General features: G+C 37.1%; 1 protein-coding gene and 1 pseudogene across 1 annotated transcript; both read left to right on the top strand.

Moving 5' to 3' along the window:
* The first annotated feature begins 1487 nt into the window (after window positions 1-1487).
* LOC139182991 (olfactory receptor 6C2-like) lies at window positions 1488-2608 on the top strand. The gene has a single exon (XM_070788713.1). The coding sequence runs from the start codon at window positions 1488-1490 to the stop codon at window positions 2421-2423; it is 936 nt and encodes a 311-aa protein (XP_070644814.1). The 3' UTR covers window positions 2424-2608.
* Window positions 2609-9356: 6748 nt separating this feature from the next.
* Window positions 9357-11986, top strand: LOC109558423 (olfactory receptor 6C4-like; annotated as a pseudogene).
* Window positions 11987-17061: the final 5075 nt, after the last annotated feature.

Raw genomic sequence — 17061 nt, 5'->3', positions numbered from 1 at the left:
ACCTTGCCACCAGGCCACCTCCTTCCCTCTGCAATCCTTCCTTCAAGACACCACCGTTAACCCCAAGTAGCTTTAAAAGATTAATTCTTATTAGATCTTAGGTACAGATGATGTAGTTTAGTGTAACCATGGGAGATGATGACTAAAATTGATCATTTATCTTTCTGATTTCTAGAATTGCCTCAATACACTGAGATCCTTAAGTGAAGATTAAAACCTAAAATATAAATGAATGATGTAACTTTTCAGTTACACTTTAAATGAAACTAGTCAATCAATTATTGAGGACAAAATGCCCGGCCTCATTCACTCAGTAAACTTGTATTGCATATCTGCTACGTGCCAGGAAAAAAATCTAGCCCTGGGTTTACAGTGGTTTACAAAATAAATCCATCTGTGTTCTCACGGAACTTGTTATCAAGTAGAGTAAAAAGTAAATGGATAATAAAAGAAATAAACAGAGAAAGTGCTCACGACATTGGAGGCAGAAAAAATACATATAGGATCCTGAGAGATACAACTTTGAGGGGATTATGTTTAAGCTGGCACCTGAAAAATAAGATCCAGTCACACGAGAATGCAAACAGAGCATTTCTAGAAGAGAGAAAACTGCAAAAGGTCGGGGATGGAAAAGAATTTGGCATCTTCAAGGAACAGAAGACCCAAACAGCTAAGCTAGACACAAATTAGGAGCATTTCACAGCAATGAGATCATGAAATATCTTATAAACCAGAGTAAGGAGTCTGACTTTTATTCCAAGGGTTCTGGAACTCCAGTGAGTGATTGTAAACAGAGAAATGGATCTTATGTAAGGTTTTGAAAATTACTCTGATTCTATCTTTCGAATAGACTTATGAGCGTACTTCTGTGTGGTTTAAAAGGGAAGAGAGCAGAGAGATGTGAGGCACCTTAGAGGAGAATGTGGATTATCATCACAAGCAAGGAAGCAGAGGCAGAGAGGAGAAAAAATTTAATTTCACAACCTTAACTGTAGTCACCCCTGTATCCTACATAGAACCAAGATGACAGCACAGCTTGAGGTTTTATTGTCAGGAAATTACAAACCATGTGTATTTTTATGACAGTGTTTTTCTGTTCATTAACACTGATAATAAAGCCTAGCTTCCTTTCCATTAGGTTGTTAACCAAATAATTCCTTTACTATTGAATTAATACTACACTGATATAAGAATCTTTAAGTAGAGCCTTCTGACTAGTACCCAGTACAATGCTCAGCAGTGAGACTGCAGTAGCAATAATGACTAATTAACCGCTGCTCCATTAGTATTCTTTATTAACACGTAAATAAAATAGCATTCTTGATTCACAGGTAAATAAAATAAAACCTTGGCTTATGTAGCTAAGTTAACATTAGCTAGGAATTTCATGTCACCCCTCTGCTAACTCATGTAACAGTCTAGTTCTCTGATCTAATTTCTCTCTTTTTTTTTTAACACACAGACACAACCACTGTCAGGAATCAGGGATGAAAAATTACACAGCAATAACAACGTTCATCCTTGTGGGACTAACCGATGACCCAAATCTAAAGATTCTGCTGTTCATCTTTTTGCTTCTAACCTACCTTTTGAGTGTTGCTGAGAACCTGATCATCATCACTCTCACTCTGGTAGATCCTCACCTCAAAACACCCATGTATTTTTTCCTCCGGAATTTCTCCATCTTGGAAGTGTCATTCACAACCGTCTGCATTCCCAGATTCCTCTACACAATGGCATCTGGGGACAACACTGTTACCTACAATGCATGTGCCACTCAATTATTTTTTGTTGTTATCCTGGCTGTGACTGAGTTTTTTATTCTGACGGCCATGTCCTATGACCGCTACGTGGCCATCTGCAAACCCCTGCATTACACGACCATCATGAACAACATGGTCCACATTAAGTTCCTCATTGGCTGTTACATGATTGCTCTAATCATCGTCCTGCCACCATTTGGCATGGGCTTTGAGCTTGAGTTTTGTGACTCTAATGTCATAGATCACTTTGGCTGTGATGCTGCTCCCATCCTGAAGATTACTTGCTCAGACACAGAGTTCCTAGAGCGATTCGTCTTGGTCCTGGCTGCACTGATGCTCCTGTTCACCTTGGTGTGTGTAATCATGTCCTATACATACATCATCAGGACCATTCTCAGATTCCCTTCTGTGCAGCAAAGGAAAAGGGCTTTTTCTACATGTTCTTCCCATTTAATTGTGGTTTCCATCACTTATGGAACCTGCATCTTCATCTATATTAAACCACATGCAAAAGAAGGGGTAGCTATTAATAAAGTGGTGTCAGTTCTTACCACCTCTGTTGCCCCAGTAATGAATCCTTTCATTTATACTCTGAGGAACAAACAAGTGGTACAAGCTTTCAAAGACATGATCAAAAGGGTTGCATCCTATTTCAAATGACTAAAATGATTACTGAGTACAAAAGAAAAAATTGTAAAAGTATTCCTTGGCATTCATTTATTTTTCTCTAATGGTATGTTAGCCATGGTTTTATACACCACAACCTCATTCTGTTACACTTAGTACCTACCATTAATACATGTATTGATAATCCTTTTAGCTCAACCTATCTCCAGGAATACATGGGGGAAATTCTCTGTAAATATTTATAACCATATGTCTGTTACTTACAGAACCAAGAAATGTAAGCAATATCAATGTACTATTATATTGGTGCTCAGCTACTCCTCTTTTACTGACTGATATGTCATAAGCGAGTCCCAGATCTCCCAGGAGCAGCAGTGACAGTGGTTTCACTGGTGTATGAATATGTCTGACCTCATTGTATACATTAAATAATGTGAATTTCTGTGAAAATATGTACTTTGCACGTATGTTAAATATGTGAATATCAATTATACCTCAATAAAGCTGTCTTCAAAAGGGAAAATTATTTGTGAAGTCATATGCACAGATTTATTTCCTTCTAGGATACACTTTCTGTCAAGTATGTGCTTGTTTGCCACTTTGATATTGATGACTGTATCTCTAAGACAACATATTATGGTAATTAACTACAACACCTTAAGGCTTTTTTCTTAATAGATGATCAGACTCTAATCTTAAAAATGTGAAAAGAAAAATAATAAATCTTCTAGATGAAAACTAGAAGAATATTTCCATGATCTAGGGATAAAGAATTTTTTTTATATGGGAGTATAGTTGATTAACAATCTTCTGCTAGTTTCAGGTGTACAGAAAAGTGATTCAGTTATACATATGCTGTGGTTGTTGTTTTAGCTGCTTAGTCATGTCCGACTCTAATGGAGCGGGTTGCCATTTCCCTCGCCACCAGTTATACAAACACATGTAACTATTTTTTTCTAATCTTTTCTAATTCTTTTCCCATTTAGGTTATTACAGAATATTGAACAGAGTTCCATGTGGCTAAGGATATTTTTTTAAACTAAAAACAGAAAGCATTAACCATTGTTTTAAAAGCCTAAAAAAATAACTTTTTTAAAGTATGGTAAACTGAAATATTTTACAGTAAGGAAAGTTCCATTCATCAAGAAACATTAGAGAATGAAAAGCAGATATATGAGTCTAGAAGAGTATTCAGGTAAATGTGGGAGTATGAATTTTCCCTGGATTTCTTATGGTTCCTGTAAATGTTAATTCTTTTGGTTGGCACTTGGGAATGCTAACTGGCAGTTGGGAATGCCAATTCCCAACTCTTCTCCTGCCTTAAGAATTAGGTCTGCAGCCATTTGGCTAGTTAATTGCTCTGATCCAAAAAGATAATAAAAATTCTATCTCCCCTAGCAAGTCAAATGGTTACAGCCAAATACTGTCTTTAGGTTAAACACCAAGGTTCCAGGAAGACTAGGATTGTTTCCCTAATTATTTTACACATCAAGGAAAAAGGAAACTCAGGAACTTGGCTGCCATCTCTAAATTGTAAATGGAGACATTTTATTTACCTATCAAATGGCTAAAGAGAAGACCCTTTCTGGAAGGGAGCGGACAACTGCCTCCTTTTCCTTTATAAGTGGAGAATTATTTCTCCTCATCTGTTGCCTATGGGTTTCCCAGGTGGCGCTAGTGGTAAAGAACCCACCTACCAATGCCAGAGATATAGGAGAAGCAAGTTTGATCCCTGGGTTGGGAAGATTCCCCAGCAGGAGGGCATGGCAACCCACTCCAGTATTCTTGCCTGGAAAATCCCATGGACAGAGGAGCCTGGCAGGCTACAGTCCATGGGGTCGCACAGAGTCACACACGACTGAAGCGACTTAGCATGCATGCATTGCCTGTGGGTTTAGAATTGCTCACACAGGATATCTGACTTGGCTGTCATCATGTCACCACAGTGATTAGACTTAGGGTGAGGAGATCTAATATGCTTATTATTTATTTGTGTTAGTCGCTCAGTCACGTCTAACTCTTTGAGACCCCAAGGACTGTAGCCCACCAGGTTCCTCTGTCCTGTGGGCTAATAAAGGTTTACTAATAAAGGTAGAATCAGATGCACTTTCTTAAGATCAGAGGATTACATAGCTACTCATCAAATGTTGAAAATGTTAGTCACTCAGGCATGTCCCAACTCTTTGCGACCCCAGGGACTGTAGCCTGCCAGTCTCCTCTGTCCATGAGATTTCCCAGGCAAGAATACCGGAATGGGTTGCCATTACCTTCTCCAGGGGATCACCCCAACCCAACCCAGGGATCAAACTGGAGTCTTCTGCATTGCAGGGGGATTCTCTACTGTCTGAAACACTAGGAAAGCCCCATATTTATTTACTGAGAGGTAAATAAGCAGGTCAGGAAGCAACAGTTAGAACTGGACATGGAACAACAGACTGGTTCCAAATAGAAAAAGGAGTACATCAAGGCTGTATGATGTCACCCTGCTTATTTAACTTATATGCACAATACATCATGAGAAATGCTGGGCTGGATGAAGCACAAGCTGGAATCAAGATTCCTGGGAGAAGTATCAATAACCTCAGATATACAGATGACACCACCCTTATGGAAGAAAGTGAAGAAGAACTAAAGAGCCTCTTGATAAAAGTGAAAGAGAAGAGTGAAAAAGTTGCTTAAAGCCCAACATTCAGAAAACTAAGATCATGGCATCTGGTCCCATCACTTCATGGCAAATAGATGGAGAAACAGTGGAAACAGTGGCTGACTTTATTTTTCTGGGCTCCAAAATCACTGGAGATGATGATTGCAGCCATGAAATTAAAAGACGCTTACTCCTTGAAAGGAAAGTTATGACCAACTTAGACAGCATATTCAAAAGCAGAGACATTACTTTGTCAACAAAGATCTGTCTGGTCAAGGCTATGATTTTTCCAATAGTCATGTATGGATGTGAGAGTTGGACTATAAAGAAAGCTGAGTGCTGAAAAATTGATGCTTTTGAACTGTGGTATTGGAGATGACTCTTGAGAGTCCCTTGGACTGCAAGGAGATCCAACCAGTCCATCCTAAAGGAAATCAGTCCTGAATATTCATTGGAAGGACTGATATTGAAGCTGAAACTCCAATACTTTGGCCACCTAATGCGAAGAGCTGACTCATTTGAAAAGACGTTGATGCTAGGAAAGATTGAAGGCAGGAAGAGAAGGGGACAACAGAGGATGAGATGGTTGGATGGCATCATTGGCTCAATGGGCATGAGTTTGAGTAAACTCTGGGAGTTGGTGATGAACAGGGAGGCTTGGCGTGCTGTGGTTCATGGGATCGCAAAGAGTCGGACACGAATGAGTGACTGAACTGAACTGAACTGAACTGACCTGAGAGGTAAATATGAAATCTGCCTCTGATCTAGAATACCTTGGTGTACATTTAAGAATAAAATTAATAGAAATAAATATTTAAAAATCAACAATAAATTAGTATTATATTCCGTACTTTAGTTTCAATTTAAAGTTACTGTGTATAACATCAACATACAAAAATCAATTGTATTATCTATATGCCAAAAACAAACCAGTAGAAGATGAAACTAAAATAAGACATCATTTACAAATCAAATAGTGGTGAATGAATATATGCAAGATTTATTGGAGAAAAAGATAACATTCTATTTGCAGACATTTTAAAGATTCAAATAAATGGCTGTACCGTACTTATGGGCTAGAAAACAAAACATCTTAAAGATACCAATTTTCACAAGTTTACTATAGGTATAATGCAATCTCAGTAAGGATTTCATAGATTTTTTTTTGTAATACTTGATAGGCAAAATTTCTGCTGAGTTACAAAGGATAAAAAATAATGACACACTCTAAAAGAAGGATAACAAAATGAAATTATCAGAGATCACTAATTATTCTAAAGTGAAAAAGTGAAAGTTGCTCAGTCATGTCCAACTCTTTGCAATCCAGTCCATGGAACTCTCTAGGCCAGAATACTGGAGTGGGTAGCCTTTCCTTTCTCCAGGGGATCTTCCCAACCCAGGGACTGAACCCAGGTCTCTGGCATTTTGGGCAGATTCCTTACCAGCTGAGCTATCAGGGAAGCCCTAGTTATTTAAAACAGCATATTATTGTTGTAGGAATAGACAAATAGACCAATGGAAGATAATTGAACTTAGAAATTGACTCATATATATGTGAACCCTTAATTTATGATAAAGTTATCACTAAAATGGAAAAGGACAGTCTTAACAGCAAACAACTCTGGGAATATTTGATGTCTATATGGGAAAAAGTGAAATTGGATATCAATTACAGAAGAAATCAATTCCAAATGAATTATAGACATAAACCTGAAAGTCAAAAAATTAAAGAAGATTATATAGAATATTTTCATGGTAGTGGGTTAGGGAAATTTTTTCTTAACTTAGGTACAACAAAAAATTGATAAATTTGACTGCATTAAAATTAAGAATCTGTTCACAAGTGAAAATCAGTAACAGAGTGAAAAATAGTAAGATATCTGCAACTCATATAATCCAAAAAGTATTTATCTTCAGAATATATAAAGAATTCCAACATATCAATAGAGAAAAGACTGATAGCCCAATTAAAAAAAGTGAGCAAGAGATTGGAAAAAGGACTTCAAAAAAGAGAAATATAAATGGCTAATATTGTTATAGAAAATTCTTCACCTACACTAACAATCATGGGAAAAGCAAATTAAGATCACATGAGTTCTACATCATATAATCAGATAGGTAAACATGGACAATCTGAAGTCCAAGTAAGGAAGCTATGGAGCAGAGAGCAATTGGATATTGTAAACAATTCAACCACTTTGAAATCAATTCAGCATTACTATTAAAGTTGAAATAATACATACCCAATAACCGAGCAATTCCACTTGTGGAATGCATGTGTCAGTAGAACTGTGCATTTCATAGTGTTTCCAAAATGAAAAATAAATCCCTGATAACTAAATGAATAAATGGTGGCAGATTCATACAATGGAATGCTGCTGCTGGTAAGTCGCGTCAGTCGTGTCCGACTCTGTGCAACCCCATAGATGGCAGCCCACCAGGCTCTCCCGTCCCTGGGATTCTCCAGGCAAGAACACTGGAGTGGGTTGCCATTTCCTTCTCCAATGCAGGAAAGTGAAAAGTGAAAGTGAAGTCGCTCAGTCATGTCCAACTCTTTGCAACCCCATGCACTGTAGCCCACCAGGATCCCCCATCCATGGGATTTTCCAGGCAAGAGTACTGGAGTGGGGTGCCATTGCCTTCTCCGATACAATGGAATATTATAATGCAAATGAATGAGTCACAGCTATCAGCAGCAACACAAATGAACTGTATGCATAAAACTGAACAAAAGAAGTGAGACACGAAGGAATACATACAATGTAATTCCATTTTTATAAAGGTTGAAAACAGGCAACACAAAGCTATATTGTTTAAGGATCCATAAAGTAATAAAATTGTAAATCTAAGAAATTTAATTTGTTGAAATTTTCTCATATATAAATGGAGATACAAATACATCCAGATTCAAAAGATTTATGAGATAATTGAAGAAGTTAATTCATGTAACAGACTCACCCCTTACTCAAAAAGAAGTAGAGATCACTTAATAGCACAGTTATTCATAATTTGCTCCTTGGCCTTGCTATTAATGTTTGTGGTGTTAGTATTGCCATTGATTTTTTATCTTTTGAAATCTCTGAGAACACAAACATTTATCCAAAATGAAGTTTCTCACAACATATGTTTTTTTTTTCCTTTTTGAGTATAATCTTTGTACTTCGTTCTTATAATATCTTATAATATCAAAAAGATGAACAAGAAGAAAAAAATGGACAGAAAATAAGATAATATTTTATTATATTTGGGGGCAGGTGGTGGATGAATGACAATCATAATTTGAGACATGGCTTAATTTTTAATGAACTTAGAGGTACTGTACAGGGCCACTCACACTCCTACAAATGAAAGAGCCCCTAATTGTGCTGATTTTAGAAAAATGATTCACAAAGTATTTTCAGAATGTGGGGCTCTTCAATGACCCTCAAATTGTGTCACCAATGTGGTAGCATGTTTCAGTGATAACCGAGTGGTAATTTTTCTAGCCATCTTCAAACGTCTCACCTCGTTACTCTCATCTTCTCTCTCAGATTCTTAGGCTGCAGCTGACTCTCTCACTGTACCTTTTTTTTCTTTTTGGTCTTTTTTTCCCAAATATATTGAAATATAATTGACATGTAATATTGAGTAACTTTTAAGACATACAATGTGATAATTTGATATTCTCATTGTACTTTTAACATAGTCTCCTTGGCCTTTCTTCTCTCAAATATGTGTCCACAACTTGCTCACAAAGTTGTCAACTATTGATGCTCATTAACACCTCTGAACTTGAGTCCACAGGGCACTTTTAGCTTCTTAGGGAAATTGATCCCCATGTGCATTCTCTAAAAGGAACAGATAAAACCTGGAAGTCCATATCCTGGCTTCTAAGGAGAGCAACATAATTTATTACAAATCAGAAAATTTAGGGTATTTTCAGTCTGATCAGTCCCCCTTTTTAATCCTATCATTGCTACTTTTTATAGTTTTTTGGTATGCTATTAGCCCCTGTTAAGTAGAACCCTGTCTCTCAAGAACTGAAGTTTAATCTAATTTGAATTATTTGAAGTAATAGAGAAAATAATTCTCTTCTATTTAGTTAAGCCTTATAAGGTTGAGTACTTCCATGAAAGAGCATGGCAGGATAAGGCAAGACAATACAAATAAATTATGCTAATTTTTTGCTATTTGTAGATTCATATGTGAATCTCACGTTTGATTCACCTTTTAGTATCAACCAGGTAAACAGACCACCACAGTCATTCAAATTGTGAACAGTATAAGCCCTTTATGTTTCTAGTTTCCAAAATCACTGATGGAATCATTAGTGGACATAGACCATGAAATTTTACCATTGTGAAATTCTGAAAGAAAATGTAAAGCCACTGTTAAAAATTTCAGGTGAGTACAACCAGGGAAATAAGATCCAGATCTGAGAAAACCAGATTCAGGTTTCACCTTACCTGGTCTCTCAATATTCATGTATGGCCATCATGGGATATCAGTGATGTCTGAAAGTATATGACTTTTCTAACTAACCATACAGGTTGATTAAAGGATCCCTTAAAATGTCCTTTGCCACAAGAATATTTTTAATCAGATAAGGCTACAGGTGCAAAAACATGTAACTATCAAGTTTGCCTTCCTTAGTGACTACCAATATATCTACAAAGAACAATTATAACCAATAATACTGGCATCAATTTCCTCATTTCTGTGCTCTACGAACAGTGGAAACACATATTTTTGAGATTTATAACTAGCCTCTATTCCTAGATACCATTCAAAACTTTGAGCAAAATCCATTCTGGGAGCTATGTCCTATGACTGCCACAATATCTCTCTCCCCAGTTGTATGCCAAATCAGTGCCCAGCAGACTCTGGCAATGAAGTGTAAGTGAAAAGTGAAAGTGTTAGTCATCAATCGTGTCCAATTCTTTGCAAACGCCATGGACTCTAGCCTGCCAATTTCCTCTGTCCATGGAATTCTCCAGGCAAGAATATTAGAGTGGGTTGCCATTTCCTTCCCCAGGGGATCTTTCTGAATCAGGGATCAAACCAAGTCCCTTGTATTGCAAGCAAATTCTTTACCATCTGAGCCACCAGGGAAGCCCATAAAGCATAAGGCTTAATGCATATCAATACAATTTAGTGATGGCAGAAGCCTGGACATAGGAAAAAACTTATGGTATAAAATGATAGCATTCTGAAACAGTCTCATAATCTTAAAGGCCAAATAGACGTTCATCTGAAAAAAGTTCAGGAAGGTAACAAAAACAAACAGCTTTGGATTGGGGGTTTGTAACATTGCCTGTACTGGGAGAATTTCCACAGGTTACTTTAAAGAGGAAACCAGGCAACTAGACTGTGAAGGAGATGAGAGTCAGCTACATATATGATGAAGTATTGGGTAGTGTATGAAGGGGAACACAAAAAGAAGAGAAAAGAAGAACAAAGAGAAAAATTTATACCAAGAACATAGAAGTAAAAAAGACATAGAGAACTAAAATCAGATAAAATTATTTAAATGTAGGAAATTTATTAATATTTTATAAGTAAGGACATGTATAGGCAGAGTCATTCTTGTGTGACATGTCTGTGTTAAGAACCCAGGAATAGGAGAAATGACAAAAGCTTTATTAATTGAACCAATATTTTATGTTTTGCTGTTTTTAACTCCATTATATGAATTCTCTATGCACATCATTCCTGTGTGTATTTTAGATCATTCTTTGTGTTTAATCATTTTTATTCATGTTTTAATGTGAAAATATTGATCCATTAAAATATTCAGTTTCCAAAAAAGAGCTTTATGAATGAAACCACTTACATAGGAACCCTGGGTCTTCCAATGAGTCATCCCTAGTCCAGTGGGATGCCACTTTGGGCCAATTTGGATGAAGAGTTGATAATATGACCTGATTCTGTTGGTTGCAATTAACTTCATTTTTCCTAGCCTGAGAAACTCCAGTTTTGATCACTGACCTTCCCTTTTCCCTTTAGATCTACTGAAGGTCAGCAATGAAAACCAAACCACATTTACTGAGTTTATTTTGTTGGGCCTCACAAATCAACCTGAACCCAGGTGGTGATATTCACCTCTCTGTTCCTCGCCTACTTGCTAAGTGTCCTAGGAAATCTGACTATCATCATTCTCACTCTGGTAAACCCTCACCTTAAGACTCCCATGTATTTCTTCTTCCAGAATTTCTCCTTCTTAGAAGTTTCCTTCACATCCATTTTTATTTCCAGGCTTCTGACCAGCTTGACAACAGGAAATAAAGTTGTCAGCTTTCCTGGCTGCCTGACTCAGTATTTTTTTGCTATACTCCTTGGAGCAACAGAGTTTTACCTCCTGACTTCTATGTCCTATGTCCACTATGTGGCCATCTGCAAACCCCTGCATTACTTGACCATCACGAGCAGCAGAGTCTGCATACAACGTGTGTTCTGCTCCTGGCTAGGGGGAGCCCTGGCTATCTTGCCACCAATTATCCTGATAAGCCAGATGGATTTTTGTGCCTCCAATGTTCTGAATCAATATTATTGTGACTATAGACCCCTCCTAGAGGTTGCCTGCTCAGACACAAGACTTTTAGAATTAGTAGTCATCTTCTTAGCTGTTTTGACTCTGGTGGCTACTCTTTTGCTGGTGACACTTTGTTATATATATATTATCAGGACCATTCTGAGGATTACTTCTGCCCAGCAAAGGACAAAGGCTTCTGCCACTTGTTCCTCCTGCATGATTGTCATCTCGCTCTCTTATGGCAGCTGCATCTTTTTATACATGAACCCATCACCAAAAAAAGGAGGGAATTTCGACAAGGAAATATCTCTGCTCATGACTTCAGTTAGCCCTTTGTTGAACCCCTTTATTTATACCCTAAAGAATCAGCAGGTGAAGCAAGCTTTTAAGAACACCATAAAAAAATTACAAAATTTTAATAATCATAATTTATTATTTTAATTAATAAAATTAACAAATAATTGAGTTAATACATATCTAATAAGTGTTGACTATGTTTCAAAGGATATTCTGGGCACTGAGAATAGAAATACAAGAAACATAGCTCCCAAATTTCTAAGAACCTCCAGGCCAGTATCATAGAGAGATATAAAAACATATAAATTATAATGAAACTAAATAAATGCTATTACAAAGAAATAAATGAGATGTATAAAAAATGATTTGAGACAACTTTGCTCTTGATATCATGATTTCTCACTTTTGAGACATTTGATTTCTCAGTTTTGAGACATTTGAGAGGCAAAAATGGTGTATAATGGGAACAGTAGGAGGATATTAATTTAGAGTGAATGGTAGGAGCCCAGTAGTGAAGATATTTATTGCACATTTAAGAGTTAACTAAGTACTACTGAGCCAAGAGAAATTATAAGAAAGTAATATATAAATTTTGCTTTATGAGGAATATAATAAAGCAGTGAATAAATTAACTTTTACATACAAGATGAGTGACAAGCAATTACTCAAGAATAGCATTCAAGCAAACAATAGTAAAGGTTTCATTATGGTCCATAAGATAGAGAGAACGGACACAATTACAATATCAATCCAAGCAATGTAGTGGACAGAGATGAGAAAGTTTTCCAGCATGGAAGACTGCATGGTTGATAAAGCCATAAATCAAATGAAGGATTCAAGAGAAAAACATTTGTCAGCTTAATACTCACAAGTTATATTTAATCAAGTTTGTCTTGAAACACAGATGAAAAAATAAATGTATGAGAAGTATTTGTTTATCAGTGTGCCAATGGACTCAGCTTTAGGACATGTGAAATATAAGATTAATTTAAAGGTAAATTTGAGCAAACTATCCAAGGAACAAGTGAGGTTTGGACATAAATATCTGGCTTTTATCTCAGAGTGATTGAAGAGCACAGACTTAGGAAACAGTCTGAAAAATAGTTTCTAATCAAAGATATTCTGAAATAAAGTCTGCCAATAGTAGCCATCAGAGAGACGAAAGAGGAGGAAGAGGAAGGAGACAGTGGAAAGGAAAGAAGGGAAGGAGAAAGGAAAGAAGGGAGAAAGGAAATAAAGAGATATTATAGAAAAGGAAGTAAAACGTCCCCCTGTAAGTCAGAAATTATAGGCTTAAAAATTGTCAGAAGTGGAAGCAAAACAGTTGAATTGGCAGTGTTAAAAAGGTTCACTATACCTTCAAAGTTTTATAAGTGAAGTTCAAAATTATTTCAATCTAGTAATGCCAGTCAACTAGAGGTCATGTAGAGAAGGAAAAGACTTGTCATACCTAATTTAAAAAGAAATTAAAGTTTTAGACATGCAAGGTAGACGCTGAAGGAAATAATGAGAACAAGAAAAATCTTGAATCTACTTGCCTGGCAAGTGGAAGCATTCCACTGTGCCTCTTTTCATAATAATAATCCACCATCTGTGCTGTTTGATATTTTCCTTAGAATTAGTGTCTTATGATTTCTTCTGAAATGCTTCCTCAGTTGTGTTTTTTAAATTTATTTCTAATTGGAGGATAGTTGATTTCTGCCATACAACAACATTAACCAGCCATAACTGTACATATGTCCCCTGCCTCTTGAATCTTCCTCCCCTCCACCCCCATCCCACCCTTCCAGGTTGTCACCTAGCACTGGATACAGATCTCTATGTTATACATCAATTGTATTTTAAATGCACAGGTGGGAGACTGTGAACATTTTAAAGAAATTAGCTTCATCACTCAGTCATGTCCAATTCTTTTGCAACCCCATGGACTGTAGCCGGCCAGGCTGCTCTGTCTATGGAATTTTCCAGGCAAGAATACTGGAGTGGGTTGCCATTTCCTTCTTCAATAAATACAAGTGATACCATACAATTACATCATTTTCTTGAACAGCTTTTTTAATTGTCTCAAATCAAATCAGATAAGATCAGTCACTCAGTCATGTCCGACTCTTTGCGACCCCATGAATCCCAGCAGGCCAGGCCTCCCTGTCCATCACCAACTCCCGGAGTTCGCCCAGACTCAGGTCCATCGAGTCAGTGATGCCATCCAGCCATCTCATCTTCTGTCGTCCCCTTCTCCTCCTGCCCTCAATCCCTCCCAGCATCAGAGTCTTTTCCAGTGAGTCAACTCTTCCCATGAGGTAGCCAAAGTACTGGAGTTTCAGCTTTAGCATCATTCCTTCCAAAGAAATCCCAGGGCTGATCTCTTTAAGAATGGACTGGTTGGATCTCCTTGCAGTCCAAGGGACTCTCAAGAGTCTTCTCCAACACCACAGTTCAAAAGCACCAATTCTTCGGCGCTCAGCCTTCTTCACAGTCCAACTCTCACATCCATACATGACCACAGGAAAAACCATGGCCTTGACTAGACGAAACTTTGTTGGCAAAGTAATGTCTCTGCTTTTTAATATGCTATCTAGGTTGGTCATAACTTTCCTTCCAAGGAGTAAGTGTCTTTTAATTTCATGGCTGCAGTCACCATCTGCAATGATTTTGGAGCCCAGAAAAATAAAGTCTGACACTGTTTCCACCATTTCCCCATCTATTTCCCATGAAGTGATGGGACTGGATGGCATAGTCTTAATTGTCTGAATGTTGAGCTTTAAGCCAACTTTTTCACTCTCCTCTTTCACTTTCATCAAGAGGCTTTTGAGTTCCTCTTCACTTTCTGCCATAAGGGTGGTGTCATCTGCATATCTGAGGTTATTGATATTTCTCTTGGCAATCTTGATTCCAGCTTGTGTTTCTTCCAGTCCAGCGTTTCTCATGATGTATTCTGCATATAAGTTAAATAAGCAGGGTGACAATATACAGCCTTGACTAACTCCTTTTCCTATTTGGAACCAGTTTGTTGTTCCATGTCCAGTTCTAACTGTTGCTTCCTGACCTGCATACAAATTTCTCAAGAGGCAGATCAGGTGGTCTGGTATTCCCATCTCTTTCAGAATTTTCCACAGTTTATTGTGATCCACACAGTCAAAGGCTTTGGCATAGTCAATAAAGCAGAAATAGATGCTTTTCTGGAACTCTCTCGCTTTTTCCATGATCCAGCAGATGTTGGCAATTGAATCTCTGGTTCCTCTGCCTAATTGCCTTTTTATTTAACACTATTTGCCGTATCTTACTCTCAAATGTTTGTCTGTTAAACATTCTATTGAGCCCTCTTTCATCCTAAAGACCTCACTTCTAAGGCTTCCATCCTCCTACTCCATCTGTACAAGTGGCCTTCTGTGTATGTTCAACAGTTGTCCTATATTCACTTTTGATTAAAGGATTAAAATGTGAAATGAGATGTAATTTTTAAGAGTAAAATGGGTTATAACCACTCAACAAGAATTACAACAATGGGAGAACATTACAAAAAGATAATAAATCAAAAACCAAGACTCAAAATATTTTTGTGTATCATAAAATTAAACAATAAGATGTTTCAACATGTAGGAACAATTCCTGAGACCCACAGATAAGGGTTATTCTTGAATAAAGATTATCTCAGATGCTACAAATACAGCAGGTATTATTGTCCAGATAAATGCCTTAAGAGGAAGTGAGTTGTACCCACCAACAATTGAGCCTTTACCTAGTATATATAATCAACTGGGAGAGTAGGTAATGTGAAATTTTGGAAATCTTTTATAATCATTCCCATAAGCTTATAAAGATTGGATTGTGGCAAATCAGTGAATGTCTGGTCCCCTCAAAGTAAGCAGACTCCAAGAGTACACATGTAAAATGTGTACATATCATTCCTGGAATGTTCTATGATTGCTACAAGAGTCCTCCAGTCATTTTGATCCACAGGAGAAAAAGTTTGCTTTGTGTAGTTGAACAATTTTTATAGGACAAGCTTGAGAGGTGGAGATGAAAATAAATAAACAAGTGTTCATATAATTGGTCCCGTATTTGCCTCTTCTTCATTGGTTAATCCTGTGTTTCGAATTTGTCGAGCTATTTCCTCAATGGTATTATGTTTACCTAGGAGGACAAGAACGTTGCAAGGATGGTGCATAATGTGATTTCCTATTATATCTTCCATGGTTGGCCTTAAGACTTCTTTGGATTCTGGTTTTAGAAGGTATTATAAAAATTGGGAAAGAGATTTAAACAGATTGCTCTGAACCTCAATAGGCTCAGCTCCAATCATAGTGCCAATGTCAGTGGAATATCTGATTAATAAAGAATCTAGGGCTTCATGGAGCTCCTCCAATGTGTTTTACTTAGACATAAGGACAAACTTGGAGCAGGCAATGGCACCCCACTCTAGTACTGTTGCCTGGAAAATCCCAAGGATGGAGGAGCCTGGTAGGCTGCAGTCCATGGGGTCACTAAGAGTCGGACACAACTGAGCGACTTCACTTTCTTTCTTTTTTTTTTTAATTTTATTTTATTTTTAAACTTCACATAATTGTATTAGTTTTGCCAAATATCAAAATGAATCCGCCACAGGTATACATGTGTTCACTTTCATGCATTGGAGAAGGAAATGGCAACCCAGTCCAGTGTTCTTGCCTGGAGAATCCCAGGGACGGGGGAGCCTGATGGGCTGCCTTCTATGGGGTCGCACAGAGTCGGACACGACTGAAGCGACTTAGCAGCAGCAGCAGCAGCAAGGACAAACTATCTCAACTATCAAGGCAAAACAACCTTGAATTTCCTTCAGTCAAGAGAATGTATGTACCATTGTAAACACATCCTGCTGTACAATGACAAATTATTCCTACAAAATTAAACAATCTACATCCATATTTTTTTTATTTTTTATTTTTAAACTTTACAAAATTGTATTAGTTTTGCCAAATTACATCCATATTTTAAAATAGATAGTTATCTAAGGTAGAACCAAATAAAAATTAAAAAAAAAAAAAACAAAGACATGCTTTTGTGGCCCAGATTTAGAAATCCAGGACAATGACAATTTGCAAAATTTAATAGTAACCTTTATCTAAGTTTGTCCACTTTATAGTACCTGATATGTGGTCTTCAGGATTGTAAAAATCATGCAGTATATGCCATGGCAAATGATTCAGCAACTGGATTATCTAATGTAAAGAAATCAACAA

This window comes from Bos indicus, chromosome 5 (assembly GCF_029378745.1).
Source record: "Bos indicus isolate NIAB-ARS_2022 breed Sahiwal x Tharparkar chromosome 5, NIAB-ARS_B.indTharparkar_mat_pri_1.0, whole genome shotgun sequence".
Classification (NCBI taxonomy): Eukaryota; Metazoa; Chordata; class Mammalia; order Artiodactyla; family Bovidae; genus Bos; species Bos indicus.
This window is presented reverse-complemented; position numbering and strand designations above follow the sequence as displayed.

Bases quoted from the DNA above. Each gene is read 5' to 3' on its own strand.
- LOC139182991 (XM_070788713.1), top strand. From the start codon at position 1,488: ATGAAAAATTACACAGCAATAACAACGTTCATCCTTGTGGGACTAACC.